The sequence below is a fragment of the Gobius niger genome, assembly GCF_951799975.1.
Source record: "Gobius niger genome assembly, chromosome: 15".
Classification (NCBI taxonomy): domain Eukaryota; kingdom Metazoa; phylum Chordata; class Actinopteri; order Gobiiformes; family Gobiidae; genus Gobius; species Gobius niger.
In genome coordinates, this window is record NC_136866.1 from 720,845 (window position 1) to 747,077 (window position 26,233).

Sequence of the window (26,233 nt, forward strand, 5' to 3'; positions counted from 1 at the left end):
TGGACGGAAAGAAATGGCAAATACAGTTTTCTTTATGACGCTGATTTTTAAAGTGACGTCTGTGTGGTATTTTACTGCACTTAAGGGACACAGTTACATATTTTTCTTTAAGGGATATTTCAGGGTATTTGACTTCGGGCCTCATTTCCTAGTTATCCAGAGTGTTTCTGATTTCTGGAGATATTAGTACGTAGACTAAGGATATAAATGTCTGTGTTGATAGAATCATGGAATATAAATGACCTGCGTCACATGAATGATCACATTTTGAGGGACTATTTTCCAGCAGATCACTCCGCCGCCGCGTCGCTTATACAACCACGAAGCTGATGCTGCTCAAATATAAGTTATTTTAAATGCAAAATGGTTAAAATGATTCTATGGACACAGACATGTATATGGTTAGTCTGGTGTTATCAGTGATTTGCCTCAGGCGCTCTGTGGAGCGGGTCACACTGTTTTTAATGCAGGCTAGCTGATACCATAGACATGCACTAGCCTAGCACTAACACGCAACTCTTCAAACACAAGAACTGCATGAATTTCTGGAGATATTACAAAAAATATCTCCAGAAATTAGCTCTGGAAAATTATTTAAAAAATCCTGAAACATCCCTTTAAGATCAAATTTGTTGATTTCACTCCCGGTGTCGTCCCCAATACATGTTCAGTTTTCAGGGTGAAGGATCCGAGAAATATTCAGCAGGATCCGGCAAAGATTTGATCTGATTAGGGCTGCAACTAACGATTATTTTCTAATCGATTAATCTAACGACTATTTTTACGATTAATCGATTAATCACTTGGCTGTGAATTGTCTTGGCTGTGATTCTTTTCCTCACATAGCGCTAAAGTGGCACAGCTTGAGGACATGTTGATGGAGTAAGCTTAAAGTAAGTGTTTGTTTGAGGCTAATTCAGCTTCTGATTGGATGAGACACAGACAGATATTCAAGAAATGTACAGTGTACAAAACACTTCAGACCCTCACTATAAAAACAAAGTAGGTTTTCATCAAAAAATACTACGTTTTCATGTCATTTTTGCTCTATTTGAGTCTGTGTGAACCAGAAAACGACTAATCGATTACTAAAATAGTTGTCGACTATTTCAATAATCGATTAGTCGTCGATTAATCGATTAGTTGTTTCAGCCCTAGATCTGATATAATGGTGTTAAATGAGAGTGTTGTGGTAAATGTTTAGGCCTGTTCCCCGAATCCATCACATCAGACCCAAAATGTTCCCGAAACGACTAATTTACAAATCAAGCCCTGATGGAGACCGACCCCGATCTGTGACACATACTGTACGTCGACGTGTTTTCAAGACCAGTTCTACACAGGGTCAAATTGGATTATTCTCATTCATGTGTGCATCTTATGAGGAAACTGAATATTGTGTTGAAATCATCTTGGTCAATATGTTCCCAGGGTTTATTTGACTCCTTCCTATAGATCTCTGCAGCTCTCTCACATCTTGTGCATTTATTATAGAAGGTTATGGGGGTAAAAAGTTAGCGATCACTTCTCCTATATAAACCGGCCTACAGTTGAAAATGCTCTACGCACAGCACCAGCCTGATGATGTAACCGCGGAGCGCTCAGGGTCTATTGCGACGCCCTGTCCCCGCTCCGTCTCTCGTCTGCTCGCACCTGATGGCTCGTCTGCAGGAGCGTCCCGCCTGGCTCTGACTGATTCCCCCGCTCTCCCCGAGCCGCCGGCGCTCCGTGTGTGTCGGAGCCATTGATCGCTGCTGAATTGGATTGCAGCACAGCCTGATTACTGATGTCAGTGTGTGGCAAATCACGTGGGACCTCGGAAAGCTCCTCGTGCCGAGGCTCGGAGCAGGCGGAGAGAGGGGGAGATGGAGGAGAGGGAGGAGGAAGAAGGAGAGAAAAGAGGAGAGATTTCATTTATGAGGCTTATAGTTTCCCCGAGCGTGATGAAAGACAGCGTTGCCCACACGTACTGTACTGACGGTGACGCACAAACAATCCACGGACATAATCGGGTTCTATTCTGGGGGATTAGGCCTGGTTAGTGTTCGACTGAGCGAGGGGGCACGTGACGGAGAGGACTCACAACATTCAGAAGCAGAAAGTGGATGTTGGCATTTTTGGTTTGTTTAAAGGAACAGGCCACCGTTTTTCCACACTGAGATATGTTCTTACCTGAGCTGTGACGAGTTCTTTAGGACCTGTCTGATCTTCAGTCACGTAAACACAGCGCAGACGGCGTTAGCATTTAGCCTCTCCCTCTCTCCTCTATAGCTCCAAAATAGGTCAAGATAGAAGCTACCAAGCTCTTCCACGTTTTCCCTATTTAAATATGGTTACGTGAAGTGGCATCCGCACAGTAAAGTGAAGATTACTGCGCGGATTTCGAACTACTCCTGGTATTATTACGCCTTACAATATAGTTCCCCCTTTTATCCGCTTAGAAAATCCACATTGTTTAATTGTGTGTAATTATACTTTGTAGTGGAACACTTCACGTAACCATATTTAAATAGGGAAAACGTGGAAGAGCTTGGTAGCTTCTATCTTGACCTGTTTTGGAGCTATAGAGGAGAGAGGGAGAGGCTAAATGCTAACGCCGTCTGCGCTGTGTTTACGTGACTGAAGATCAGACAGGTCCTAAAGAACTCGTCACAGCTCAGGTAAGAACATATCTCAGTATGGAAAAACGGTGGTTTCTCTCTGGAGAAAGTGGCGGAGATGGACTTATCTGGCGTCTACAAATGGATAGGATAGGATCTCACCAGTTAGAGACCAGTCATAAAGATGTCTCTGAGACGTCCCCCTGGCAGTAAGGCAAGGAGTCACCGCAATGTCTCTGAGACCTGTCGGATACCAAGGAGAGTGGTATGGAGTCTTTATGAGATCTCCGTGGTCTCCAGCAGGTCTCAGAGACATTCTAGGGACGTCACAGAAATGTCTCACAGGTTGAAGACACGACTGCTTGAGACCGTGTAGACCTCTCGGAGACAATGCGGAGACCACATGGGGACTTGAAAAGGTCTCCATTGAAATCGAACCTGATGAGACTACCTGGAGCCTTATCTCAAGGGGACGTCTCAGAGACATCTCCATGACCAGCAGACACTCCAGTCTCCAACTAGTCTCCAAACTGCTGAGATATAGGCCCTTTAGCAGACTTTTGAAAACAAAAACAAAAAATAATAATAATGCATTGGTTTTATATCGCGCTTTTCTGGACACTCAAAGACGCTTTACATTGCACTATTCGTTCACTCCATACTCAGTGGTGGTGAGCTACTATAGCCACAGCTGCCCTGGGGTAGACCAGTCTGCGCCATTGGCCTCTCCGACCACCACCAACCACTCACTCACTCACTACATTCGCTAGGCCACGGGGGGGTTAATTTCGTCGACTAAAATATTTAGTCTTAATTTTAGTCAAAGTGATATTTTTGTGACTAAAATTGGACTAAAACTAAATTAAAAGTTTCTCATGAGACTAAAACTGTGACTAAAATGTCCAGATATTTGAGTCGACTAAAATCAGACTAAATAAAAATGAAAAGGAGAGACTAAAATCATCCAAACTTGTATTGAGCGTCTGAAAGAGCCTCAGATCATGTTTAAAGGATCAGCTCTGAGCTTTGTTCATGTGGAGCAGAAACATGAAGCAGAGGAACAACATTAAACAGGATTAGAATCAATATTATCAATGCAAAGTCCACTCAATTAGTCTTAGATTTAGTCGACTAAATTGACGTGCAATTTTAGTCGATAGTTTTAGTTAATTGATACGATTTTTTGGACTAAATCTTGACTAAAATTACATTACATTTTAGTCAAAAGATAAGACTAAAACTAAAATAAAATATGTCAAAATTAACACTGATGAAGAATAACATACACTCTGATCAAACCTGGGACGACCACTCCACCTCCACACCATAATACATTTGTTTGGGGAAAATATCTTGTCTCCCAGCGCAGGACACGGTGAAGGAGAAGGAGTGCAGTGAATCTCACCTAATAAAGCACTTGTATGAACTTGAAAGGAGGCATCTTAATCCGCATGCCCCCCCCCTCCTGCTGCTCTATATACTTATGTTTACTTTCCTTGCTGAGCGATTGTTTGGAGACTCCGCTGTGACGCTCATAAAACCCGTGCGTTGCCACAAGGTTACGGCGCTGTGACTTTGTTTGTTTGCCCCGCGTATATCTCCATGACTTCACGCGCGGGTCTGAAAGTGAATCTCCGCGCTTCATTTGTTTACGCCGGGAATAGTGGCCATCATCTCTCCCACTAAGAGAACAATAGCCATTCCTGCCCCCCCCACCCCTCCCCGACTCCTGTGCTCGGGAGACAATGAAGTGCCTCCCCGCCTCGAGAGAGACAGGCCAATAAAAAACGTAATTGGATCTGTCAGTCAAACGTTTGCGGCGGCGCTGGAGTGGGCGGGCTGGGAGACGGCGAGCGGCGGCTGGACAACACGCCCGCGCGATGTGGCCTGTGTGCGGGAAAGAGAGGAAACAGGTGGTTCCACATCCATACAGGTGATCATTTCATCATCAGAAATCCAGCTTTAAATAAGAGCAACAAAGCTTTTCAAACTCAAGCAAACTCAAGTTCAGCATTACCCAAATCTAAAAGCTTCTTGACCGAAAGCTGAGACCTACAAAACTGATCTAAACTTTTTTGTCGCCCCATTTTTGTCATGTTCTTTTTGTGTGCTTTTGTTTTGTGGCAAATGTGATTGTTTTCTTGCTCTATCACTGTGTTTTTGTTGCTTTGTTGTCGTTTTTTTTGTCTCGTTTTGATATTTTTTGTTGCTTATTGTCAGTTTTTTGTTGTGTTTTTGTCACATTTTTTGTCATCGCTTTTGTGCCACTTTTCTGTTGCTTTTTCATCCGTTTTCAGTCATCTCCATTTTGACCCTTTCGTTAAGAATCTTTTAGATTTGGGTAAAGCTAAACTGGAGAAATTGTGCTCGGTTCAGGCGGGGGTTAAAGGAACAGGCACTGAGATGTTCTTACCTGAGCTTAGACGAGTTGATGCGTACCTGTCTGGTCTGTGTGCCCATGGAAGAGCGTGGTCGCTTCCCTTGTTTGGAGCTATAGGAATACATTGGGAGAGGCCAAATGCTAACGACATCTTTGGTCGTTTTACGTGACTGAGCGCACGCACAAAGACCAGACAGGTACGCATCAACTCGTCTAAGCTCAGGTAAGAACATATCTCAGTGGCCTGTTCCTTTAAGAGGTTAATATGGTCATAAAGGTGGGGCCATTATTTCATTGTTCTCCATTCTTTTCTGCATTTGTTGGAAGACCTCATTGTTGCTCCAAACACTGCACTTCCATGCTAATGCTATCTTCACCTACGTGGTGGTGCATCTTCAGCATCAGTTCCCCTCATGTGCTGGCGTTTCCCTCCTCCCCGTGTTCCGCCACTGCTGTTCTGTTATCTGTAATGAGGCGAGAAGGGCAGCTCTCTTCTTTGTTTGCTCGTATTAGGGGGTCACTGATGTGGCATTGATGCTGTGAAAGGCTCCCAAGGTCACGCCGGAGGTTCAGGTGTGGACGTCCTCCCAGTGCATTGTGGGACATGTTGTTTCCTCATTACACGGGAAGGTCCTGTCATTAGTCAGAAAGGGCGAGCGAGGGCTTTGCTTGTAATTCTTCACGGTACGACAAGCTCCAAACATCGAGTCACTTTGAATCATTAACTCTCTCACCCACAAAGGCACATGCATTATGCTAACGGGAAGAAGCGGCGGCAAACTGATTTATTCATTTAGCTTTTCTTTTTCACATTTTGCAAATCTAAGTTTAATGTCAAGTGGATTAAGTGTGCATTGACACACTCTTAGCGGAGATGCTAAGTGCTAATCCAAGTTCTCTCAGTCCTGGCTCAGCTTTCAGGAGAATGGCTTTCTCATGTCTCTCACATTACTTTTACTTTTATTAGCCAAGCCACTCAGAGCATGTATAAGTCATGCTGACACTCTTTTCAAATGCAACGTAATGTTATCTTGGCATTAAAGAAATATGAAGAGACAACATTAAAAAATCACATCAGAAACGGGGAAAAAGTGGAACGATTTATTTGGAATTTAAGATTAAACGTTAATCCATTGTGAAAAATGGTCAGGGCAGTGATGTTCACAGAAGCAGCAGCAGAAAGAGAAATGTCTGTTTAAGTGTCTGGACATGATGTATCAAACACTGAAGCTGCACAATGATGAAACAGTCGCTCTTTTGTCCCGTCTCCAAAGACAAACCAACCACTACTTCATGCAACTCACCAATGTTTCTACTAACTGTAATTATTACAATAAACAATTCAATTCTCCATCTGTAATTGAGAAAAACTATTGAAATATTGAAATGATAAAGCTGTATGTTTGTTTCCACAAGTCAACAAACACTGTATGATTTGCACAGAAATGTGGTATTTGCTTTCAAATATTATTATTCTATGTATTACAAATATCTTACAAGGTCTTTCTTACAAAAACAACTCATCCATCCATTTTATTCCGCTTTATCCTTTTATCTCGCGGAGGCAGCGGTCTCAGTACAGACGCCAAGACTTCCCAATCCACGCTCAGAGACAGAGTTCCTCCAGCGTGTCCTGGGTCCACGAGGCCTCCTCACCCCCAGCCACCCTGCGAAGGAAACTCATTTGGGCCGCTTGTATTTGGGATCTCGTCCTTTCGGTCATGACCCAAATCTCATGATCATTGGTGAGGATCACATGACCATAGGTGAGGGCCGGAACGTAGATCGACTCAGATAGTCTCGCCAACCAGACTCCGCCTCTTTACAGAAGAGTCTCTGGCAACACTCGCGCTTTCAAAGGAAGTGACGCAGCGATATGGAGCCGACCGACCAATCAGAGCAGCTCCTGAACGTCACGTTGTTGTGCCTTTGATTTGTAGTTTTTCAACACAAGCGACCACTTCCCGTAATGCTCCGGTTTGCTTGTGTTCTTAAGTGTTTCTGACATAAACGACAGAAGTCATTTCCTGAACTCCGTGTGGCAGGAGCGCCATCGTTAACGTCCCAATGATACAACTTTCTTGTGGCTGTTTCTGTCGTCACATCCGCTATGTTCTCATTGGCTGCTGCGCTTCGGTTGTCCCACATTAGTCCCGCCTCCAGCAGTAGCTTTTCTACGACAGGGTCGCCAGACTAGTCGCCTGTTTATTAATTAATAAACATCGGAGATTAGTCTGGATACCAGGCTCGGACTCAGCTCCCTCTTCACCACGACAGTCCAATACAGCGACCGTCTATCTATTTCTGTAACTGAACAGCCCCAATGAAACCATTCTGGTGTTCGCCTCATAAGTTTGGTGAAAATCAGCTTTTAGTCCTGGATTCCTGGGAAACGTATGTGTGTTTTCTGATCAACAAACTGTAAGAATTGCTTCTATATACAATCACTTGTCTTGTGAGTTTAGTGTATTTTCATTCTGTTTAGTTGTGAATGTGTTGTTGCTTCTCTCGGGGCTGTTTGTTATACAGTCCACTTCCAATCTCTGACCCAAATAGACTCCACGCGCTGGTCCTGACCCGGCCTCAGAGGGTTGATAAAAAGGGCTTTCGGAGGCTGCGGTGCACACAGGCAGCGCACGACTCCGGTGGGCAATAAATCACTGTATTTATCATGCATTGTGGACAACTTTCTACTTCTTTAAGACGAATGTACTGTTCTTTGTATTAAGACCCAAAATACACTCTTGGACTTGTGCCTTAGAAATGCAGTAAAACAAAAGTGCCAGGGTTATTTAGGAGGACGAAAAAGGATTCCTGTCGCAGTTTTCTGGGTGCTCCACTTAAATATCGAATTATAACTTAATATTCGTCTTCCATTGATCTAATATTTTTTATTGTCTTGCCGCAAGAAAAAAAAAAAAGTGCAACAAACTCACTCAGCGAAATCCGGAGCAAACGCAGTGCAGATTTTTGTTCTGAAAGCATTTCCAGTAAATAATTCAGTTTAGAGGCGTCGTATTGTTTTTGCCTTTGCTTCATCAGGTATTGGAGGTGCTGTATTTGTATATTATTGTATTGTATTGTATATTTTTTGCCCTGTGAGGAAATTTGTCTGATGCGTTCTTCAACCAGAGCAGTAGGCGCTCGGGGACCCGTCTCCAGATCTCGTGCTCGGATCATACAGGGAGGATTAGCTGATTCTTATGCTGGTGTTGGAAATGGTGATGGCGCTGCAGTCTGGAGATGAAACTGGTCCAACTAAAGTCATTGGAGAAATGCAAGGGTTGCTTTTTAGGCCATTCCAAATGAGATGGAGTATAATTTTTTAGGTTGGTTTTGTCAGACACTAAGGTTAGAGATGTTAAAGATCTTTTACCTTTACATGTGTCAGCGCCATCTGCAGGCCGTCATCAGAAGTATCACCGGCGTGCGGCGACGTGTCACTTATCAGCTGTTCTCACTTCCGAGGCGTGACCAGTCTGGCGGTCCCAACAGGTCCCACAGACTGGCCACGCCCCCTGCCGCACGGTGGATTCAGGGCGACAGGGGGCGTAATCATTGGAGGAGGGTGTCCCAGGTGTGGGACAGGAGAAACGCTCCTTCGTCACGGTTGATGGTGTCGCTGCTCCGTTTCCTGATTTCTATGGCTTCTTTTATCCAGCATTTGAATTTATTGGTTTCCGATCCAATGACCCGAGCCTCGTCCCAGTCCATGATGTGGTTGTTTCTTTTGCCACTGCAAAAAGTATTTAACTAGATCAGTATAAACATCTCAATTTGAGCATAATAATACAAATTTTAGTTGTTTTGACTGGTTAAGAAGTTGTTGGGCATTTGTCCCAGATTATTTCACTTGTTCTGAGATGTTTCTGACTCGTTTCGATACATTTCGTCCTTATTTCAGGTCATTTTCTTTGCCAATGGGGAAAGAAAACTGGTCTTATCTCATTGGCAATTTTACTTTCTTATTTCAAGCGAGATTTACCCTAGAACTGGTGTGAAATGTCCTCAAACAAGCAAAGGAAAAGTGTCTAAATGAGTGAAAACCGCTCAAAACAAGAAACATTTCCTCAATTCAAATCATTGAAGACAATGCTTGATATTTACTTTTTGTAGTGTGGTCCGAAATAGCCGGGGCGGGACCAGTCTGTCGGACCTGTTGGGACCGTCAGACTGGTAAGAACAGCTGATAAGTGACACGTCGCCGCACGCCGGTGATACTTCTGATGACGGCCTGCAGATGGCGCTGAAACATGTAAAGGTAAAAGATCTTTAACATCTCTAACCTTAGTGTCTGACAAAACGAACCTGAAAAGTGATACTAGAACACAAGTAGACACAATGAACGTTACGAAGTTCATGAGATGGAGTATGTCTATTGGCTATCCAAACCTGGCAAATATTACATCATCAGTGCACTCTGGACCGGCACATGTCTGATTGGACTGTGTGTCTAATGATTCGGGAATTGAACTCTCCATCTCCTGCAAAGACAGACAAAGAGCCAACATGATCCAAGCGTGGAAACCAATGGATCTGCTCACTAACACAATCACAGTGCATTTGTTTTCACTCATGCTTTCCGTGATGTATCCATGTATCGTCGCTGCGGCTTCTCAAGTAGGTAATTGCATTGTGGGATCCCAAATGGAAGATTAAACCAAATGACAGGAAACGGCGTCTTCCCCATTTCAGCGTTTCAATCGCGAAATTGCCCCGCTCTCAGCTCGAAAACCTTTCCCCTCGTAGCGCCAAATGAACGCCCGGGCCGTAAAAACGCACGGCCTGCTTGTAAAAAGGAAACGAGTGGGGTCATTGCTCGCTGATAGAAGAGGGAAAAAAGGGTATAGATTTATGCACTGCCAAGGTTTAGAATGCAAACCAAAACATCTGCTGCGGCGGCGCTCGCGAGGGCCCGCAGGATCGGCCTCCGCTGTGTTGTTTTCGCAGTGACAACATGCGGGGGGAGATTACTCATCATTACAAACTGCGCTGGCAGCCTGGCCGCGTCACATTACAGGGGTATAATGAAGCGTAGCATGCTAGACTGCTCAGGATGGGTCGGCTAGTTAGCAGAAGTCGCACCATTTCACTCTGTAATGTGTAATTGGTTATAATGTCGGAGAGACGTAAGTGACATGTTTTATTGTAAAGGATTGTATTGACCTGAATGCTGTAGATCGTAACACAACACATCTGCTACATTCAGAGAGAGACAAAGAAACAGGTCCTTTTGAATTGTACAATTTGTTTTCACCGTTTTGCTTTATTTCATTGGATAGCTCTACTGTGTGTGCACGTCTGAACCCCCAGACACAACTTTCAAACTCCACACTGCAAAAAGTGGATTCTAAGCAAGTAAAAAACCTCTTACTTTAAAGGGGCTGGAAGCAAGTTCGCCATTTTATACTCACTACTGCCACCTCAGGCCACATGTGTAACTGCACCTTCTATATTAAGCTTGTGCATGGCGACTTTGTGAGTGACAGTGCAGGATTTTAGAGGCAGTTGTGGTGAACAGGTCTGAGCTCATTCTACACATTATGACATGGCTGGAACATGTAGGGGGAGGAAAATACTTAATTTGAACATTTTTAAACTCCTTATAGTCCCTTTAAGAAATAAGTTCTTATTTTTTCCCTAAAAAGTAATAATGTCTCACTGAGCAAAGTTTTCTTCTTATTTTAGGAAATAAAATCGAGCCATTTCTTGTTCAGATAAATTTGCTAAAAACATTGATAATTTTTCTTGTAACAAGAAAGAAAAACGTTTTGAATCTTTCTTATTTTCAGAAAAACTCAGATCAACAACTCTTAATGTCAGAACTGCTTCTCACAGAGAGATTCTTTAATCCATTCTTTAAAGTGGGCGGCTCGGTGGCACAGCGGTTAGAGCCTCAGCTTCACAGCTCGAAGGTCCTGGGTTCGATTCCCACCAGGACGGGGCCTTTCTGTGTGGAGCATGTTCTCCCCGTGTCTACCACTAAAAACATGTACAATAGGTGATTCTGACCATCAGCCTGGCTCCACATCATGGAGGCGGGTCTCCGGGCGCTGCAATACTTTCCTTAAATATTAGTGTTTATTAAGAACATTTTGCTCAATAATGTGAGTAATTTAGAACATTTTACTTAAATCAAGCAACATTTAAATAAAATATCCCACAATTTTTCACTAAATAAGAATGTTTTCCTTAAATTATTCCATTTTCTGAGGACATTTTGCTTAATTCTAGCTTTATTTGCTTGAATTTAGTGTTTCTTTCTTGTTTTATGATGAGAAAAATATTCTAGAAATAAGAATTCTTGGCAAGAAAAAAAATGCTGACCCCATTGGCAGAATTTTTTCCTTAAAACAAAACAAAATGTCTTATTTTAAGATTTGTTTCCTTGTTTTTAGGAGGTCACTTTTTGCAGCGTGCACAGACAGGTCTCACCTAGACTGGGAATCAAAACATGGACCTTCTTGATATGAAGTTTAACCTCTCATCCCCCCCCCCCCCCCCCCCCGCATTAACCCAGGGCATTTTCCCCAATTCCGCTTCACCGAAATCTAAAAGCTTCTTGCCTGGAGCTTACAGCCTCTAGGCCAGAGTAACGCCGAACTTGAAAGCTAAGCCCTACAGAAAGAATCAAGCTTCTTTCTCGTCATCATTGTCATGTTTTCTTCCTCGTTGGTTGTGTTTTGATTGTGGTTTTACAAACAAAAAAAGCAAGGTGGCCAAAACACTGCAAAAAGGTAATAACATCACCAAAACATGACACAGCACAAAAGCAAAGAAACCAGATCAAAACGCAACAGAAACAACTAGAATGTTACTGGAACAGAACAAAAACAAGGAAGAAGATTAGAGCAGTTTTTGTTGGGCTTAGCTTTCAAATGAGGCGTTACACTGGCCTATAGGCTGTAAATTCCAGTCGAGAAGTTTTTAGATTTGTTAATTTTGTCGACTAAAATATTTAGTCTTAATTTTAGTCAAAGTGATATTTTTGTGACTAAAATTGGACTAAAACTAAATGAAAAGTTTCTCATGAGACTAAAACTGTGACTAAAATGTCCAGATATTTGAGTCGACTAAAATCAGACTAAATAAAGATGAAAAGGAGAGACTAAAATCATCCAAACTTGTATTGAGCGTCTGAAAGAGCCTCAGATCATGTTTAAAGGATCAGCTCTGAGCTTTGTTCATGTGGAGCAGAAACATGAAGCAGAGGAACAACATTAAACATGATTAGAATCAAGATTATCAATGCAAAGTCCACTCAATTAGTCTTAAATTTAGTCGACTAAAACTAGACTAAAATCGAATTCCATTTTCGTCAAAAGACTAAGACAAAATTAACACTGGTACTAAGGGGTTAAGGTGCTTGATACAAAGGGTTCAGGCTTTAACACCACATATGAATCAGGGTGATGTGGAATCATGCGTTTATTGAACAGATTTAGTGTTTGCGTTTATGAACAGACTTGGGTTGATTCCATGAAAGACAGACTTACTTACCCTGGGTTTACCCACACTGCTGCGTACGCTCGAATCCTTTCAAAGCCTGGGGACCATGGCCGAAATGTTCGCATGGTTTTGGGGACCAATCCCAGAACGAGGAAGGACTGGAAAGTTTACAGCGGGTACGTCATACATCATCAGATACGATTGATGCGATTGGCTGTGGCTGCATGCAGACACATATGACATTCGCCAAATAAACGGCTATGGACAATCGTAAACCACCCCTCTTCTACCATGAATTGTTTAGTCTGGCTAAGACTTACTGGGACTGTGGGTTTTGTTGAAGGTGCATCTTCAGCACAACACCTCATCCTAATGTTGCTTTTGTGTGTCATTGCTACAGGATCAGGGCAAAGTGAGCGTCACCTTCAACATCGGCACCGTGGACATCAGCGTGAGGGAGAACATCGCGGTGAACGACGGGAAATACCACCTGGTGCGGTTCACGAGGAACGGAGGCAACGCCACTTTACAGGTGGACAACTGGCCCGTCAACGACCACTTCCCCTCGGGTAATGACTCTATGTCCTTTTCCGCTTTTTCTTATTGCTTTCATAATAGCAAAGAATGGATGGTTAAAAAGAAACTGGACACCACCTATTTCTCCAAGGGCAGAGGCCTACAATTGCCACTTAATCCGTTTGAGGAATTGCCAAAATGGACGTCATTCATAGGTCGGTAAAGCCATCAAACTACAGCACAGTTGAGCTTTAACTGCTGACCTTCTTTTGGAGCAATAAACCAGTACAGGAATGATCTGCAGCAAAATGAAAGCACTGACACAAAGGTTTCCCGGTCGGTTCTTGTCCCGTTAACACCGTTTCCGACACATCCCTCGAGCGTCTTATAAAACACTTTTTCAGTCTTTCGATCGGCAAACGATTGTGTGGAAAAGGCACATCTGATCTGCACATTTCGGGAGAAGGGATTGATAAGAGGTATTTGGTCAGGCCTGGAGCAAAGAAGCACAGAGCGGCAGAGCAGAGGTGGGCTGCTGCTGGTCAGATAAAGCCGGTATCGCTCATCCGCAGGTCAGCAACAGCAGCGCCGCGCCTGAATACTAATGTCAAACATGCCTCCCTGCCCACAACATTTTGGGGGCATTTGGAGCTACAATGTGTAATATCAAGGTCAAAATTGGGGCTGATGCTGAAGAAGAAGAAAAAAAAAGTTTGGCAAGTTTCCTGGGCACTAGAGAGTTACCGTTTGATTCCCTATCTGACCCTCTGCGTACTTTTGTGTCCTTGGGCAAGAATGTTCACGCGTCTTCTATCCTACACACAAAACCATCAATAATGTAATGCAAGTGTGAGTTTAGATTCTTGCTCCAGGGCCGAGCGCAACCGGATCCCGGCCTGGCCCGACGAGACGACAGTCCCGGGCCTGGATGTGTTTTTGATTCATTTTTATTAACGGAGAGCTCCTCGAGGTGTGCCGTGTCGTCTTCGAACGGTTACTGATTCCTCGTTGTTCACAGTTCAAAGGCTAATGAGCACACACGTGGAAAGGTCAGGTTTCTTGCAGAGTGGGGGACACTGAAAACAATAAGTGGTGTAATAACTCGGTGTTGTGTGATGTAGTTTGCTCTGATCTTGCACTAAAAGTTACTACACTCTTTTTATTCTACATCATGAATGATCCTGGCGTTTACAATGATGTTACACCCCTTTACTTTGATATTTTTGCAGCACAACTTAAAATACCATATGTGTCTCGATAATATCCTGCTGTTTGATGATAGTGTAGAATGCAGTTATGCTAGCGGCCAGCAGAGGGTGCACTTTGGCAAAACGAACCAAACGAGACGGGGACCAGCAAACAGTGAAGAGAGGTTGACCCAGGACAGCTCTTAACCCCCACCTCAACCATTAGCACATTGTACCCAAATCTAGAAGCAAGGCTGTGGGAACCCAGGGTGCTGAGGGCGCTGCAGCACACCCTGGTGGATATGCATGTTCCCACGGCTCTGTCCAGAAGCTTCTGTAAAAAAAGTGTCAAAAAAGCAACAAAATAAGACCAAAAGGAGGAAGAAAATGCAACAAAAGAGCAACAGAAACATTACAAAAAAGTGACAACGCGATATCAATGCGAGGAGAATTATCCATTCAGATGAGTTTCGTAGGTCTTCAAACGAGTTACACTGGCCTTTTAGATTTGGGTAAAGATGATACAAACATCAGAGAGAGCATGCACTTGGTGAAGGCGGGAGTTAAGAGGTTGAAACACATAGAACATGATGTCTGGGTAACATACATGGGAGTGTGGGCTGGCCTTCTGAGACAGTGTAACTGCTATCATCTATACATCTATACATCAGACGTCCACACCCAGGAACATGCGTGTTTGGCTCAGACTAAGCACATCTGGAGAAACAGCAGCGCCACATGATCCTCCTCAGACAATAGCAGGTTTCAGCGGTCTCCAGCAGAGACACATCGTCTCCGGCCTGACGCTGCGGTGGTTTTTCACTGCGGAGCTACAGCACAGGTGACGCTAATGCGATGTGTCTCCCACTTTCTTTGCCGTTAGCGTTGTTTAGCCGCTCTTTGAGCCGATGAAGTCGGACGGGTTTCATAACGGCTTCTAAACACGTGCAGAAAAACACCGGAAACTCTTGAAATGTTGGATCCCTCTCATGGCAACACATTGTTTTTGCTCGACTCTTCACTTATTTGTTTTTACTAGAGATGCGCCGATCCAGCTTTTTTGTTACTGATACCGAGACTTGAGTATCTGCCGATATCCGATTTTTACCGATACCAAGAGACTTTCTTAAACGTGGCTTTCTCTGAGTGAAACATTGTATTGACTCTTTTCTCCATTTCAAGATCAATCAAGTCATATTTTATTATCATGATTTTACAGCTCAATTCTCAATTATAGCTATTGATAAACTCTTGGATAAACCTTTAACAAGGATCACTGGACTTTTCAACACTAAATGTCCTTGAGTAATATGAAAGTTTTATGTTATATTAATATAAACCACTCACATGAAGTGATCCTAACAAATCAGATCAGTAACAGAATATGTCTTAAACTAAAATACAAACACTTCATCAGTGGTTATTTAATTTTATTTTTACTTTAGGTATTTCTATCATAGCTTCTGTCCCAGCCTTGTTTAGTTTTCATTAGCATGCTCCCGCTAGCTTTAGCTAACCGCGGCATTTTGCACCGCAATCAAAAATCTATATTGCCGAAGTTATATCCTTCAGATTCTGAGCTTCAAGATGACACACAGCATGAGCATATTCACTGCTAAGGTGTTTTTAGGGCATCGAGAGCCAAAACGGGTATCGGTTCAGTATCGGATATTTGTAACCGATGCCCGTAATCCTATTTTTTCCAGTATCGGCTCCGATATCCAACACCAGTATCCGATCGGTGCTTCCCTAGATTACTATAGGCGAATAAATGTTTTCCTTTAGTTGGATCCGGTCAACAAATGAAGAGATGAAGCCTTGATATTGTAACTCCACGTCCTGTTTGTGCTGGTTTATTTCCAGGCTAGATTACAATTTGCACATAAAATCAAAGAGCAAGACGGATGTGCTGAAGCCAAACACCTGAAGAATAAACAACGGCTAAACTATGGCCCAGATCTGTCAGTCTCCTGGGGCGTCTCACAGCCCTTGGAGTATCGCGAGCTCGGTCAAATCTCACAAAAAATATGCCTCAGAACCTATTTCACTGGATATGAATGGAGCGGGCCAGTTTACTCAAGCCACCATAACACATTTCCCGTTTGTGCTGGACCGTCTTCATGAATACATCCCCATTATATTACACAAAGCTCGCTCTCGCTTTTTTTTAATCACTGGCAATTTCACACGGCAATTTAACCCTCACCACCTCCATAATTATCCTAAAGTGCTCTGAGCATCGGTATTCACAGCTTGTTTTTCCTCTTCTATCAATACAGACGCCAATATCCCTGACGCCGGCAGCCCCCCTTCCTCAGAAATCATTGCTTAATATCTTTTGGCCGCGTTTTCCGTGCTACAACATCGCACAGAGGAACAAGCTCCCATTTTACCTCGAAGGACAGTTTCTGAATGAAATAATAGTTGAAAAAGCAGAAACTATTTGAACATTTCTTCCAAAAGTTGAGGAAGCAGTGCTCTGTGATCGCTTTTAGCTCTTATTAAACCATTGAAGAGTTGTGGCACCTGATAAGTGATTGTTTTGTTCTTTTTTCCTTCTCATTCCTCGAACATCTTCCCTCGTCTTGAAGCGCTCCCCGTGAGGTTTGCTCCCTCTTCCCTGTCATCGTGTCAGAATGAAGTCGAGGCCGCGTTCGCGAGTGAAAACCTCGTGATTTCTTTCTCTCTCGTCGAAGCGCGGGTAATTTTGCAGGACACTCAGTGATAGTAATTCAGCCGTGATTGATTTTTTTTCCGCGCTCGTCCCTTCCCTCCCCTCTAAAGGTGTTGTCAGCTCGTGAGTAATTGTATGTTAGGGGCGCAGACGCATCGACCGCCCGCACGCACTCTCAGCCGCATGTTAACTTGACGGGGAGAAGATTCGTATCGATAAATAGTTAGCCGACGTGGCCCCGTGTAGCTGCCACGGGGCAACACAAAGGTTTGGGGAAGAGCTAAAGTCGAGAACAGCAATTGGTCTGGGGGGCGTGTGCGATTGAACGCCTCATCACGAGCAAAGTCGTGTTACAAAGTGCATTCGTTCCAGTGGTGAAGAAAACAGTGCGTGTTAAGCATACATAGATCTGACAGAGGGGTCGATGTGGCCTGAGAAGAGACAAACGAGGGCTAAGTATAAAGCACATCATTACTGTAGATAGTGCTTTACAATCACAATCTCCACATATTGAATTTAAAACTAAGATTGAATTGGACAAAACTAAATCAGGACCAAAAAAGGATAAAAGTAACTGAATTTGCAAAAAAAAATCACTTTTTTAAGTTTTTGTATAAGCCAGAGATGTGTGAAAGACCTTCGTGCGCATTATGGCTTCTCGCCGTATACAGTAGATCAGTGTTTTTAGATATATTACCTTTTTTTTCTGAACATTTTGAACAGAACCAGCAAACCATTTGGAGTTAATATATGTAGTTTTCTTTTGTTATATTGCTATTGAACTCCTAGTAGTTACTCGGGCTGGGACAGTATATTGTTTTGCTACACAGTGGTCCCTCGGGAAACCGCGGTTCACCTTTTGCGGTCTTGCCGTTTTGCGGATGTATTTTTAGTACATGTTTTTTTACGCCATATGTGCATTGTGTTTGGCGTCCTGATTGGCTAGTTGCAGAGTGAACCTCCGCGTTTTACAGGACTTTCTCTGCACTTTTCCACAAAAATAAACACCACAAGCATGTGGCACTTGCCTCAGCCAGACACTAAAACTTTGGCCGTTGCTACGACTGTCTCTTAGGTTGAACAATCGCACAGTGGAGACGAGAGCAGCTCACGATGTTTCCATCCCCACGTCTGTAATGTGACATCTAAACATCTTATTGGACAAAAAAAATCACACGGTAACACCAGACATAACCCGTGTGAATATAGTGTGTGGTGAGGGTAAAGCCGACGACTCCGCGCTTTCGTCTATTGTGGGTTATTTTTGGCATAAACGAGGGACCACTATATGTCACAATATGCCTTAGGAATAGATATTGATACTTTATCAAAGTATCAATACTTTTTAAATTCAGGAACAGCTGCTCAGCACTTAATGTTCAGACTACGTTTTGCTGTGGTCATTTCCGTCTTAACACAGAACATGTTAGGTGGCATTTGGTTTATGAATTTTGAACCTATGAGAAGAAAACTCAAACTGAATTGCAATACATATCGTATCGCCTCCTAAGTCAGTGGTTCCCAACCTGTGGGGCGAGGCCAGAACTTTGCTTGATCAGAGGGTCAGGTCATAAGTGATTAAGCAAATGTAATGGTTAAAAATCATCCGATGAAACAGACAAAGGAGTGCAGGTCAGATTCAAACAAAAAGTGGCCTCAAATACAACATCTGTGTAAAGCGTCCGACCATTTACAGCACCACGTTCACCTGCACTCGCACATTCACAACCGAGAACAGCAATGCCACATCATTAAACAAATTCAGGTCTGGAAAGTGCGTCAAACGACCCACGTCATCCTCTGTATTTTTAGCCATGTGCCCTGTTCACACAAGCCCTGATTGCAGCGTTTCCGATTCACAATTGGAAAAAGTAAGAAAAACTATACAGCGCAGAGTTTTCAACATACAACGCGTCATGAATGGACGTCTAATGAATTGAGATTAGCAGCCTTTTTATTATCGCTCGTCTCTGTCAGGAATAACATGATGTGGGAGCGGCCTTTGAACCTAAGAGCAGATGATGAAACTATTGCAATCAGCGCGATGGCGATCTCCTCCACTCGAGATGGCCGCTCATTAAGTCGGTTTCCTTCAGATGAGGCGGCGACGTTTGCACGGTTTTGCATGTTCAAACCACATGTGAATTACAAGCTTCTCGGGATGAAGATGGCGCTGGAATCGGATTAGCTGTACCAGTTGTGAAATTAATTACTGGCATACGGCAAATGTGTGCGAGATTAGGCAAGAAAGTGAATTAAAAGCAAAACATTAAAAACATCGCAAGGTTTTTTTCTTCAGCTACCTATTTGAAATAAGCTCTGCCGCAATTAAAGTTGCTTATAATTGAATGAAAAAAAAATCCCATAATTGAAGATGGAGCTCAGACCTCATAACAGGTTAAGGCAAGTTGCGTCAACATTTCACATTATTTCTCAGTGGAAATTTGCTCCTGCAGGTCTTGAACTTGGCAGGAATTGGAGAGCGAAAGATCAGCCGTAGAAGCATTGGTTAGACAGCCTTTAATTGTAATTATATATATATTATAAACAAACATTTTAACCCACTTTGTTGGTGGACAGAACAGAATAGTCGGTAGAACTGCAAAAACATAGAGTTTGGTGAAAATGTTCCATTCCAGCACATCCCCATCACCAGCATTATTTAACTTGACCTTTATTTAACCAGGAAAGTCCCACTGAGGGGAGTCCTGACCCCAGAGGCGAGCCTATTGTACATGTTTTAGTGGTGGAGAACATGCAAACTCCACACAGAAAGGCCCCGTCCAGGTGGGGATGGAACCCGGACGGGGCCTCCTGCTGCGGGGCCTCCTGCTGCGGGGCCTCCTGCTGCGGGGCCTCCTGCTGCGCCGCCCTCTGGATTTCCCCAACAAAAGTGCTGAATCTACATGATGTTACCTTGAGCCAACAAACTGAAAAAGCATTATTATTATTTTTTGTGTCACTTGTGACTCAGCCCTGATTCCATTGGACAGAAACATGTCCAGTAACATTATGAAACAAGAAAAGTAAGAACTTAAAGGGCCAGAGTCAGAGCTTTTTTTTACAGGAAAAACCTAGACAAAGTGCTCAGGAAGTCAGTGACAAAGTTAGTTTTTTGGGGGAAGGTGCTCTTTGGCGTTTGGGGAACTAAGACAAACAAAAAACCTTTTTTTTTTTGCTTGTTTGTTTGTTTTCGCCTGAGGGCAACAGTATACCATAAAGGGCTAAGTTATAAATGAGTCGTTTACATATCCTTACATCAGGAAAATGGAAGCAAAACAAATACAGGAAGCTTCCTCATGTTCACATGTTCACTTATTCATACTGAAGGTAGATGCATTGTTAGCGCACACTGAACTGCCATCCATCAGGTTTCCATCAGCAGAACAAAGCACTGACCGCCTTGGAAGTCCTCCACCATTTTGAACTATTTTTCTCCTTTATTTATAGTTTGTCTTTGTGTTTCTCTCCTTGTGTAAAGCGTCTTTGAGGAAAAAAAACAAGTTATTGTTAGTGATCGAATGCCGTCCTGACCGACCGGAAACTCATAGGGACAAATGAAATACGGCACGAGCAAAGTTCCACACTGCAGTCGCTCTGCTGTGGTCTAAGAGCCACTTGTTTCCCTCACAGAAGAGCACTTGCAGGCACTGAGTTGTTCTGCCTATTCTGTATCTCGCATTGTCTCATTATCTCCTCCCCCAAACAGCGCCCCATCAGATCTCCAATCCTCCCCCCCCCCCCCCCTCGCTCTGCCTTTTATCTGCGTTCTTCATCCGGTTTCCAGTCTGTGCATCGCGGCTACGATCTCGCGCTCCTCTGACAGCCCACACTCGCTCCTGCAGGGGCCAGGCGCCCAATTTCCTTATATAACACTCTCAATCCCGCCATTATTTGCCTGTGGATTACAAGCTCCTTCCCTTTGTGTGAATGTGGATCTGCGAGGGAGCGGAGATGGCAGAGATGCAGGAATTGTGCATCCGGATTTGGCGACAATTGGCGCCGATTGAGGCGTTATCTTCAAGGGCTTGTAAACAAAACGATCTGTCGGCGCTCGCTGGAGATGGTACAATAGCACGAGGAATAATGGCTGCACATATACAATGGGACGGCTATAGCACATGACACAACTGAAGTGACGGCCTGGAGGTTCATAACAAGAACATTACTCGTGGTTCGTCTTAAGTAAGGGATAGAACGCTGGTCATTATCGGGAAAATAAGCACCGACAGGAGGTGAAGGTACTATATATACATTATCCCGCTTATAATTCGGCCATTTGCCAACTGAACACACACAACATAAACTTCGTACACTTTTATGAAGGTCCAAAGGTTTATTTAATGACTTATGTGACAAATAGTTCCCAAAGGTTTGCGCGTTGCTCGGCATCGTTTTGCTAGGCTAGAAGCAGCAAGGCTAGCAGCTAGCCTAGCTACTTAGCTGAAGGTGCAGTTGGAGGAATGGTGGTGAATCTCTGGGTAAGTTGAAAGTCAGACTCACGCTAACTTCACGAGCGATTCCCCGACTTCTCTCTCAGTGACGGGACAGATAGTGTCGCTACTACGTACGCACGGAGTGATATGAAAGCACCAACTTACTTTTTTCAGAGGTCCTTTATCAGAAAATAATGACCGGTAGAACGTTGGGAAATCCCATTCAAATCAACGGAGCTTCTACTGACGTTGTGAAGAGCTGTGTAATAATGAGGAATAATAATAACAAGTAACAGACTGGCCAACTTTTGAAATATTTTTGATTATTTTCTCTAAAAAAATGCTTGCTTTTATCACCAGTCGTATCCACTACTGTAATGCCCTGCTCTCTGGTCTTCCCAAAAAGAGGATCTCAGGTTTACAACTTTTACAAACTTCAGCGTCGTGTCCTGACGAAGACCAGGAGGCGGGACCACATTACACCGGTTTGAGAATCGCTGCATTGGCCCCGTGTGTTTCAGGATCGATTTTAAAGTTCTTTTAATGGTTTTTAAATGTCTCAATGGTCTTGGTCCTTCTTATCTTTCAGAATTGCTTTTACCTAATGAACCTTCACGGCCCCTTCGCTCCTCCTCAGGGGTCTCCTAGTTATTCCTAAAGTCAACAAAAAGACTCAATATTACAGCCCTCGCCTCTGGAACGACCTGAGGAGGAGCTCAGACCTGAGGAGGAGCTCAGGGCTGCAGAGAACGTTATTAAGAGCAGCTCAAGACCCACCTTTTTAGCTTAGCTTTTAAGTGACTAATCTATTTATTTAATCCTAATATATAAATTATATGGGAGATTGTCCCAGGTGCATTGTTTGATTGATTGATGGATTTCCTTTACTTCCAAACAGATTGAGCATGTCCAGGTGTTACAAAACTAAGCCCCAGTCCTACATTAAAGCGGTAAAGCTACCGTCGTTATTATTTCTATTATTGTTCAGATGTGAAGAATAAAAAGATCAAGTTCCAGCGCTTGACTGGACCAACTGAGGACTGAAACTATTCGTAAATGAATAAATAAAGCCCTGTTAGCATCGTCACGCCTTGCTTCAAATTACACCGCAACATTATTATTCTCTCTCCAAGATCCAGTATAATAATCTGCCATTTTCAAAACTATCTTCCGCTCTTTTGTCTGGAAAAGAAGCCCAACAACGCACACACAAAAAAATATAGAAAAACTAGAGGGGGAAAAAAGGAAAAAAAAAAAATCCTTGGTAGCCTGATAAATCCTCTCTCGTCCCGGGGGCCAAACACGATTAGCCCAATCTTTGACACAATCTCTGTCGCCCTCAGAAGCAAAGCTGCGCCCGAGCCGCCAGTCCCATCCATCCTTTCAGCAGCACAAATTTCACAGCGCACTGATAAATGATGGATTTACTCCGTACTGTCTTTTCTTTTTTGTGTCTAGAAATGGAAAAACAGTGTAAAGGACTGGAGAGACAAGAAAACAATCAATTATGTATAGACCCGGCGATGTAACTGGATAGAATGGATGCAACCAGGAAAACTAACTCACCAACCAACAAACTAACCTACGATTTACCTACTGACTCGTTCACTTACACTGCAGGAGTAGAAGTAAAAGATCTGCCAGAGAAAGAAGGATTTTTGCACTTAAATGACCATATTTCTTGCATTCTTTTTCCCACAATTGCTCTTTTTGTTGCCTGTGACCCGTCCTTCAGTGGAAAGAACTCCTCCATTTATGAACTGGACAAAGGAGAAGGACAAGGCAGCGCTGACAGATACAGGATCAGAGCTGAAAAAGCGACAGAACAGTAGATAAACGGGAGGCTAGATTGCGCCTGTGCAGTTCCAGAAGCCAGAGGAGTCGGGGCTTGTGCGTGATTGCCTTTGAGTGAGACAAAACGACAGTGAGCAGATGGAGTGGACGAGAGGGGAGAGTGAAGGCTAAAAGATGGATGGAGAGCTATATAGCAAACGTCCAGGGGGCGGAGAGATGAAAGCCAGGTGTAGATAGGAAAAGGAGGAGGTGGGCGGTATCGTGTCCAGCAGCAGTGGCAGATAGTGTTGTCAAGCTGTGCTGCAGTGCATTCTGGGATTTGATGGCTGCGAGCGTAAAACCACATTGTGTGATGTGGGGAAAAAAATCGTACCTTCTGTAGCCAGTTATATGACACGCTTAAACGCTTTTGAAAATATGACTTTTTTTAATAAATATCATTTTTATCTCAGTGAAGCAGCAATTTAAAGCTGCATTATGCAACTTTTTATGTGGAAAAAGTTGATATTTGTGCGTGTTTGACCATGTATTGACCCAGCGGTTGAATGGTCAGCATGACGCCGTTACTTTCCATCACAGTGGTCTTTTGGACGCTCCAGAAGGTTTGCACTGCTTACCCAGGAAACCTAAGAACACAATGGACCCTGGAGCGTTGTAGAGGCCACTGTAATCGGAAGTGAAGGTCGCCATGCTGACCGCACATACAGTCACTACAAATATCAACTTTTTTCACATGAAAAGTTGCATAATTCAGCTTTAATGAATTATTATTATTTTTATTTGAATTTTTAAGCCACTGACAGGAAGAAACATAGATAGTTGTAAAGTTTCATGGCAGTTTGACTCATTTCCCATTGGCATCTCTGGAATCGCCCATATATGGTCATTGTTAAAAACAGTTAAGGGGGAAAACAATTTTGAAAACATTTATATTTTCTCTAATTATTCAAAAACAACTGTAACAAACGCTGAAATATGAATCAAGTTTCTACTAAATAATGATACAAAGACATGGGGAGGAGCAAAGTGGTTCAACAGCCCATAAATACATGAATAACGGAGAATGCTAACATGATGCTAGATGTTAGCATCGGGCTAATGCTAACGGTTAGCTAGCGCTAGCTACAACTGCCGTTTTTTCACTTCTACTGAACAATCTGCTGTGAGAAAATATCCAAATGGGCCCGATATACACTGGACTTTATTTATGTGATAAAAAGTTGATATTCCACCAGAAAATGGCAAAAAAGAGGGAAAATTGTGTTTCTCTAAAGATTCTATTTTCCCCCTCGGCGAAGCCACGCCCTCTTCTATGACGAGATGCGTCTGTGTCTATAACATGGTTGGCACGGCAACAGATTAAAATTGTTTGCCTCCATTTATGTCACTTCCTGTCTGTGTCCAACAAGGAAGTGAAGCCAAAAACATCACAAAAACTGGGTAAATCTTTTAGCAAAATCTTACATATAATTGTGTTTTAGCAAAAAATGTTGTCTAATGTGTCACTATGCACTTTAACCTCTTAACCCCCACTTGAACCAATTTGGCTTTACCCAAATGTAAAAGCTTCTTGGAAAAAAATAAATTGGAAGGACAACGAGGATGAAAAAACAACAAAAAAGTGGCAAAAACTAAAAAAAAATCAAAAAATGGGTTGAAAATGTCTAAACATAACCCTCTTTTCTAGACACAGTGTCAAAACTCAACGGCAACACTCATTTAGCTTCTACCAATACCTTCAAATAAACACATAAATAAAAGGATGTACATTTTGCCCAAACAATAATTTGAAAAAAGGAAAGCCAACAAGAACTCCTCAATAGTATTTAAATCTGTTGTGCAAAGGTGTTTTATTTTATCCAACATGAACTGTGCCAGAATCAGTCCGTGAGGAAATGTGCTATTTTTGTATGAGATGTTGCTGTCATCGATTTCATAAGAGGGTTTGGATTTCCGCTCACACGTTCCCCCCTAAAAAAGAAAGCCTCGCTCGCTTGACGACAGAGAAATTTCCCAAAGTTGAAGTTAAAAAGTAAAAACTGTGGAAGTGATAGACGTGCTGGTGTTTCCCTGTCCGGCGGCGGTGGCAGCTAACGCCGGTGTCATCGAGCTGCGGAGCAAAGATTTCTGGGATTTCTGGACAGGGCGCGTCATACATCAGAATCATCAGCCCCCCGTGGTGTCGGCGCCAGAAGCCTTCACCATTTAGGCGGCAATTTTTACACCCATTTTTTCTCTTCCTTTCCCCGGCACGAGGCCCAGGCAGAGATGGAACCCCAGCGAGTGGAGTCTGGCAAACCGAGGCACGAAAAAAAAGCAACAAACCGCTGTCAGGCTGCCAGAGTCTGCGTCGACTGAACGGACGCCACTAAAGGGGCGACTGATAGACGTGGTTTTGGCTGGGGCGAAGAGGAAGCGCAGTCGGCGGGAGCGTAGAGGCTTCTGAGCGAACACGATTGTGTGAATTCGCAAAATGAGTCGGTTAATTTAGACTCCGGCACCAGACAGGGCCACAATTCAGGCAGGGCCACTTTGTCAGACATGATTTAATTAGCGGATATAAAGGAAAAGAGCGGAGGAAGCTGAAATATATTGGATAAATATTTAGCTTTATCCTATTTGTGTTGCATTAGTACTAAAATGGATATGGATTTAACTTTCCACCTGGTTGTACTGGACGCACAAGAAGCGGCCGCCTCTTGTGATATCGAAATGTACAAAGATGTCCGTTTGCTCTTTTTATTGCCAAGGTCGTCCATTCCGAAGTCACCGTTAGAAATTGAAGATCAAATTGACAAACTGGAGAGATTTTTCTCATTAGTTGGACAATTAGCTTGTGGTGTATTCATTACAGGGCGACTGTCAGCTCATTAATCACCCGCGGAACAATGGAGGAGCCGTACCTGCGACTACTCCATTAGCGTCGCAGCGCAGGCTTCCTATTCCCTCTCTGTTACAAACCAATCCATTAGGAGCAGAGACCGTGTTCCAGACAGGGGTTCGAAACATGTGGATGACCACCGTTCAGTGATTCACTTACATATAGCATTGTGCACAGGTGAGGTGGGTGTAGAGTCTTGCCCAAGGGCACAAGAACAGTCCAGTGGCAGCAGGGATTCAAACTGCTCTAGTTACAGTAGTTCAGTTCTAGACAAACGAAGATGCTTTACAGTTCTGACTCCGAATTGCACCACCTT

The 26,233-nt window shown here is 43.3% G+C and overlaps 1 protein-coding gene across 2 annotated transcripts in view; it reads left to right on the forward strand.

Annotated features, from left to right (window-relative positions):
• Nucleotides 1–26,233, forward strand: part of nrxn3b (neurexin 3b) — a 498,054-nt gene that overhangs the window by 397,343 nt on the left and 74,478 nt on the right. For both annotated transcript variants that reach the window (XM_079571780.1, XM_079571779.1), the window contains one exon: nt 12,830–12,998. In XM_079571780.1, the coding sequence (XP_079427906.1) occupies nt 12,830–12,998 (169 nt within the window). The remainder of the gene's footprint in view (nt 1–12,829; nt 12,999–26,233) is intronic.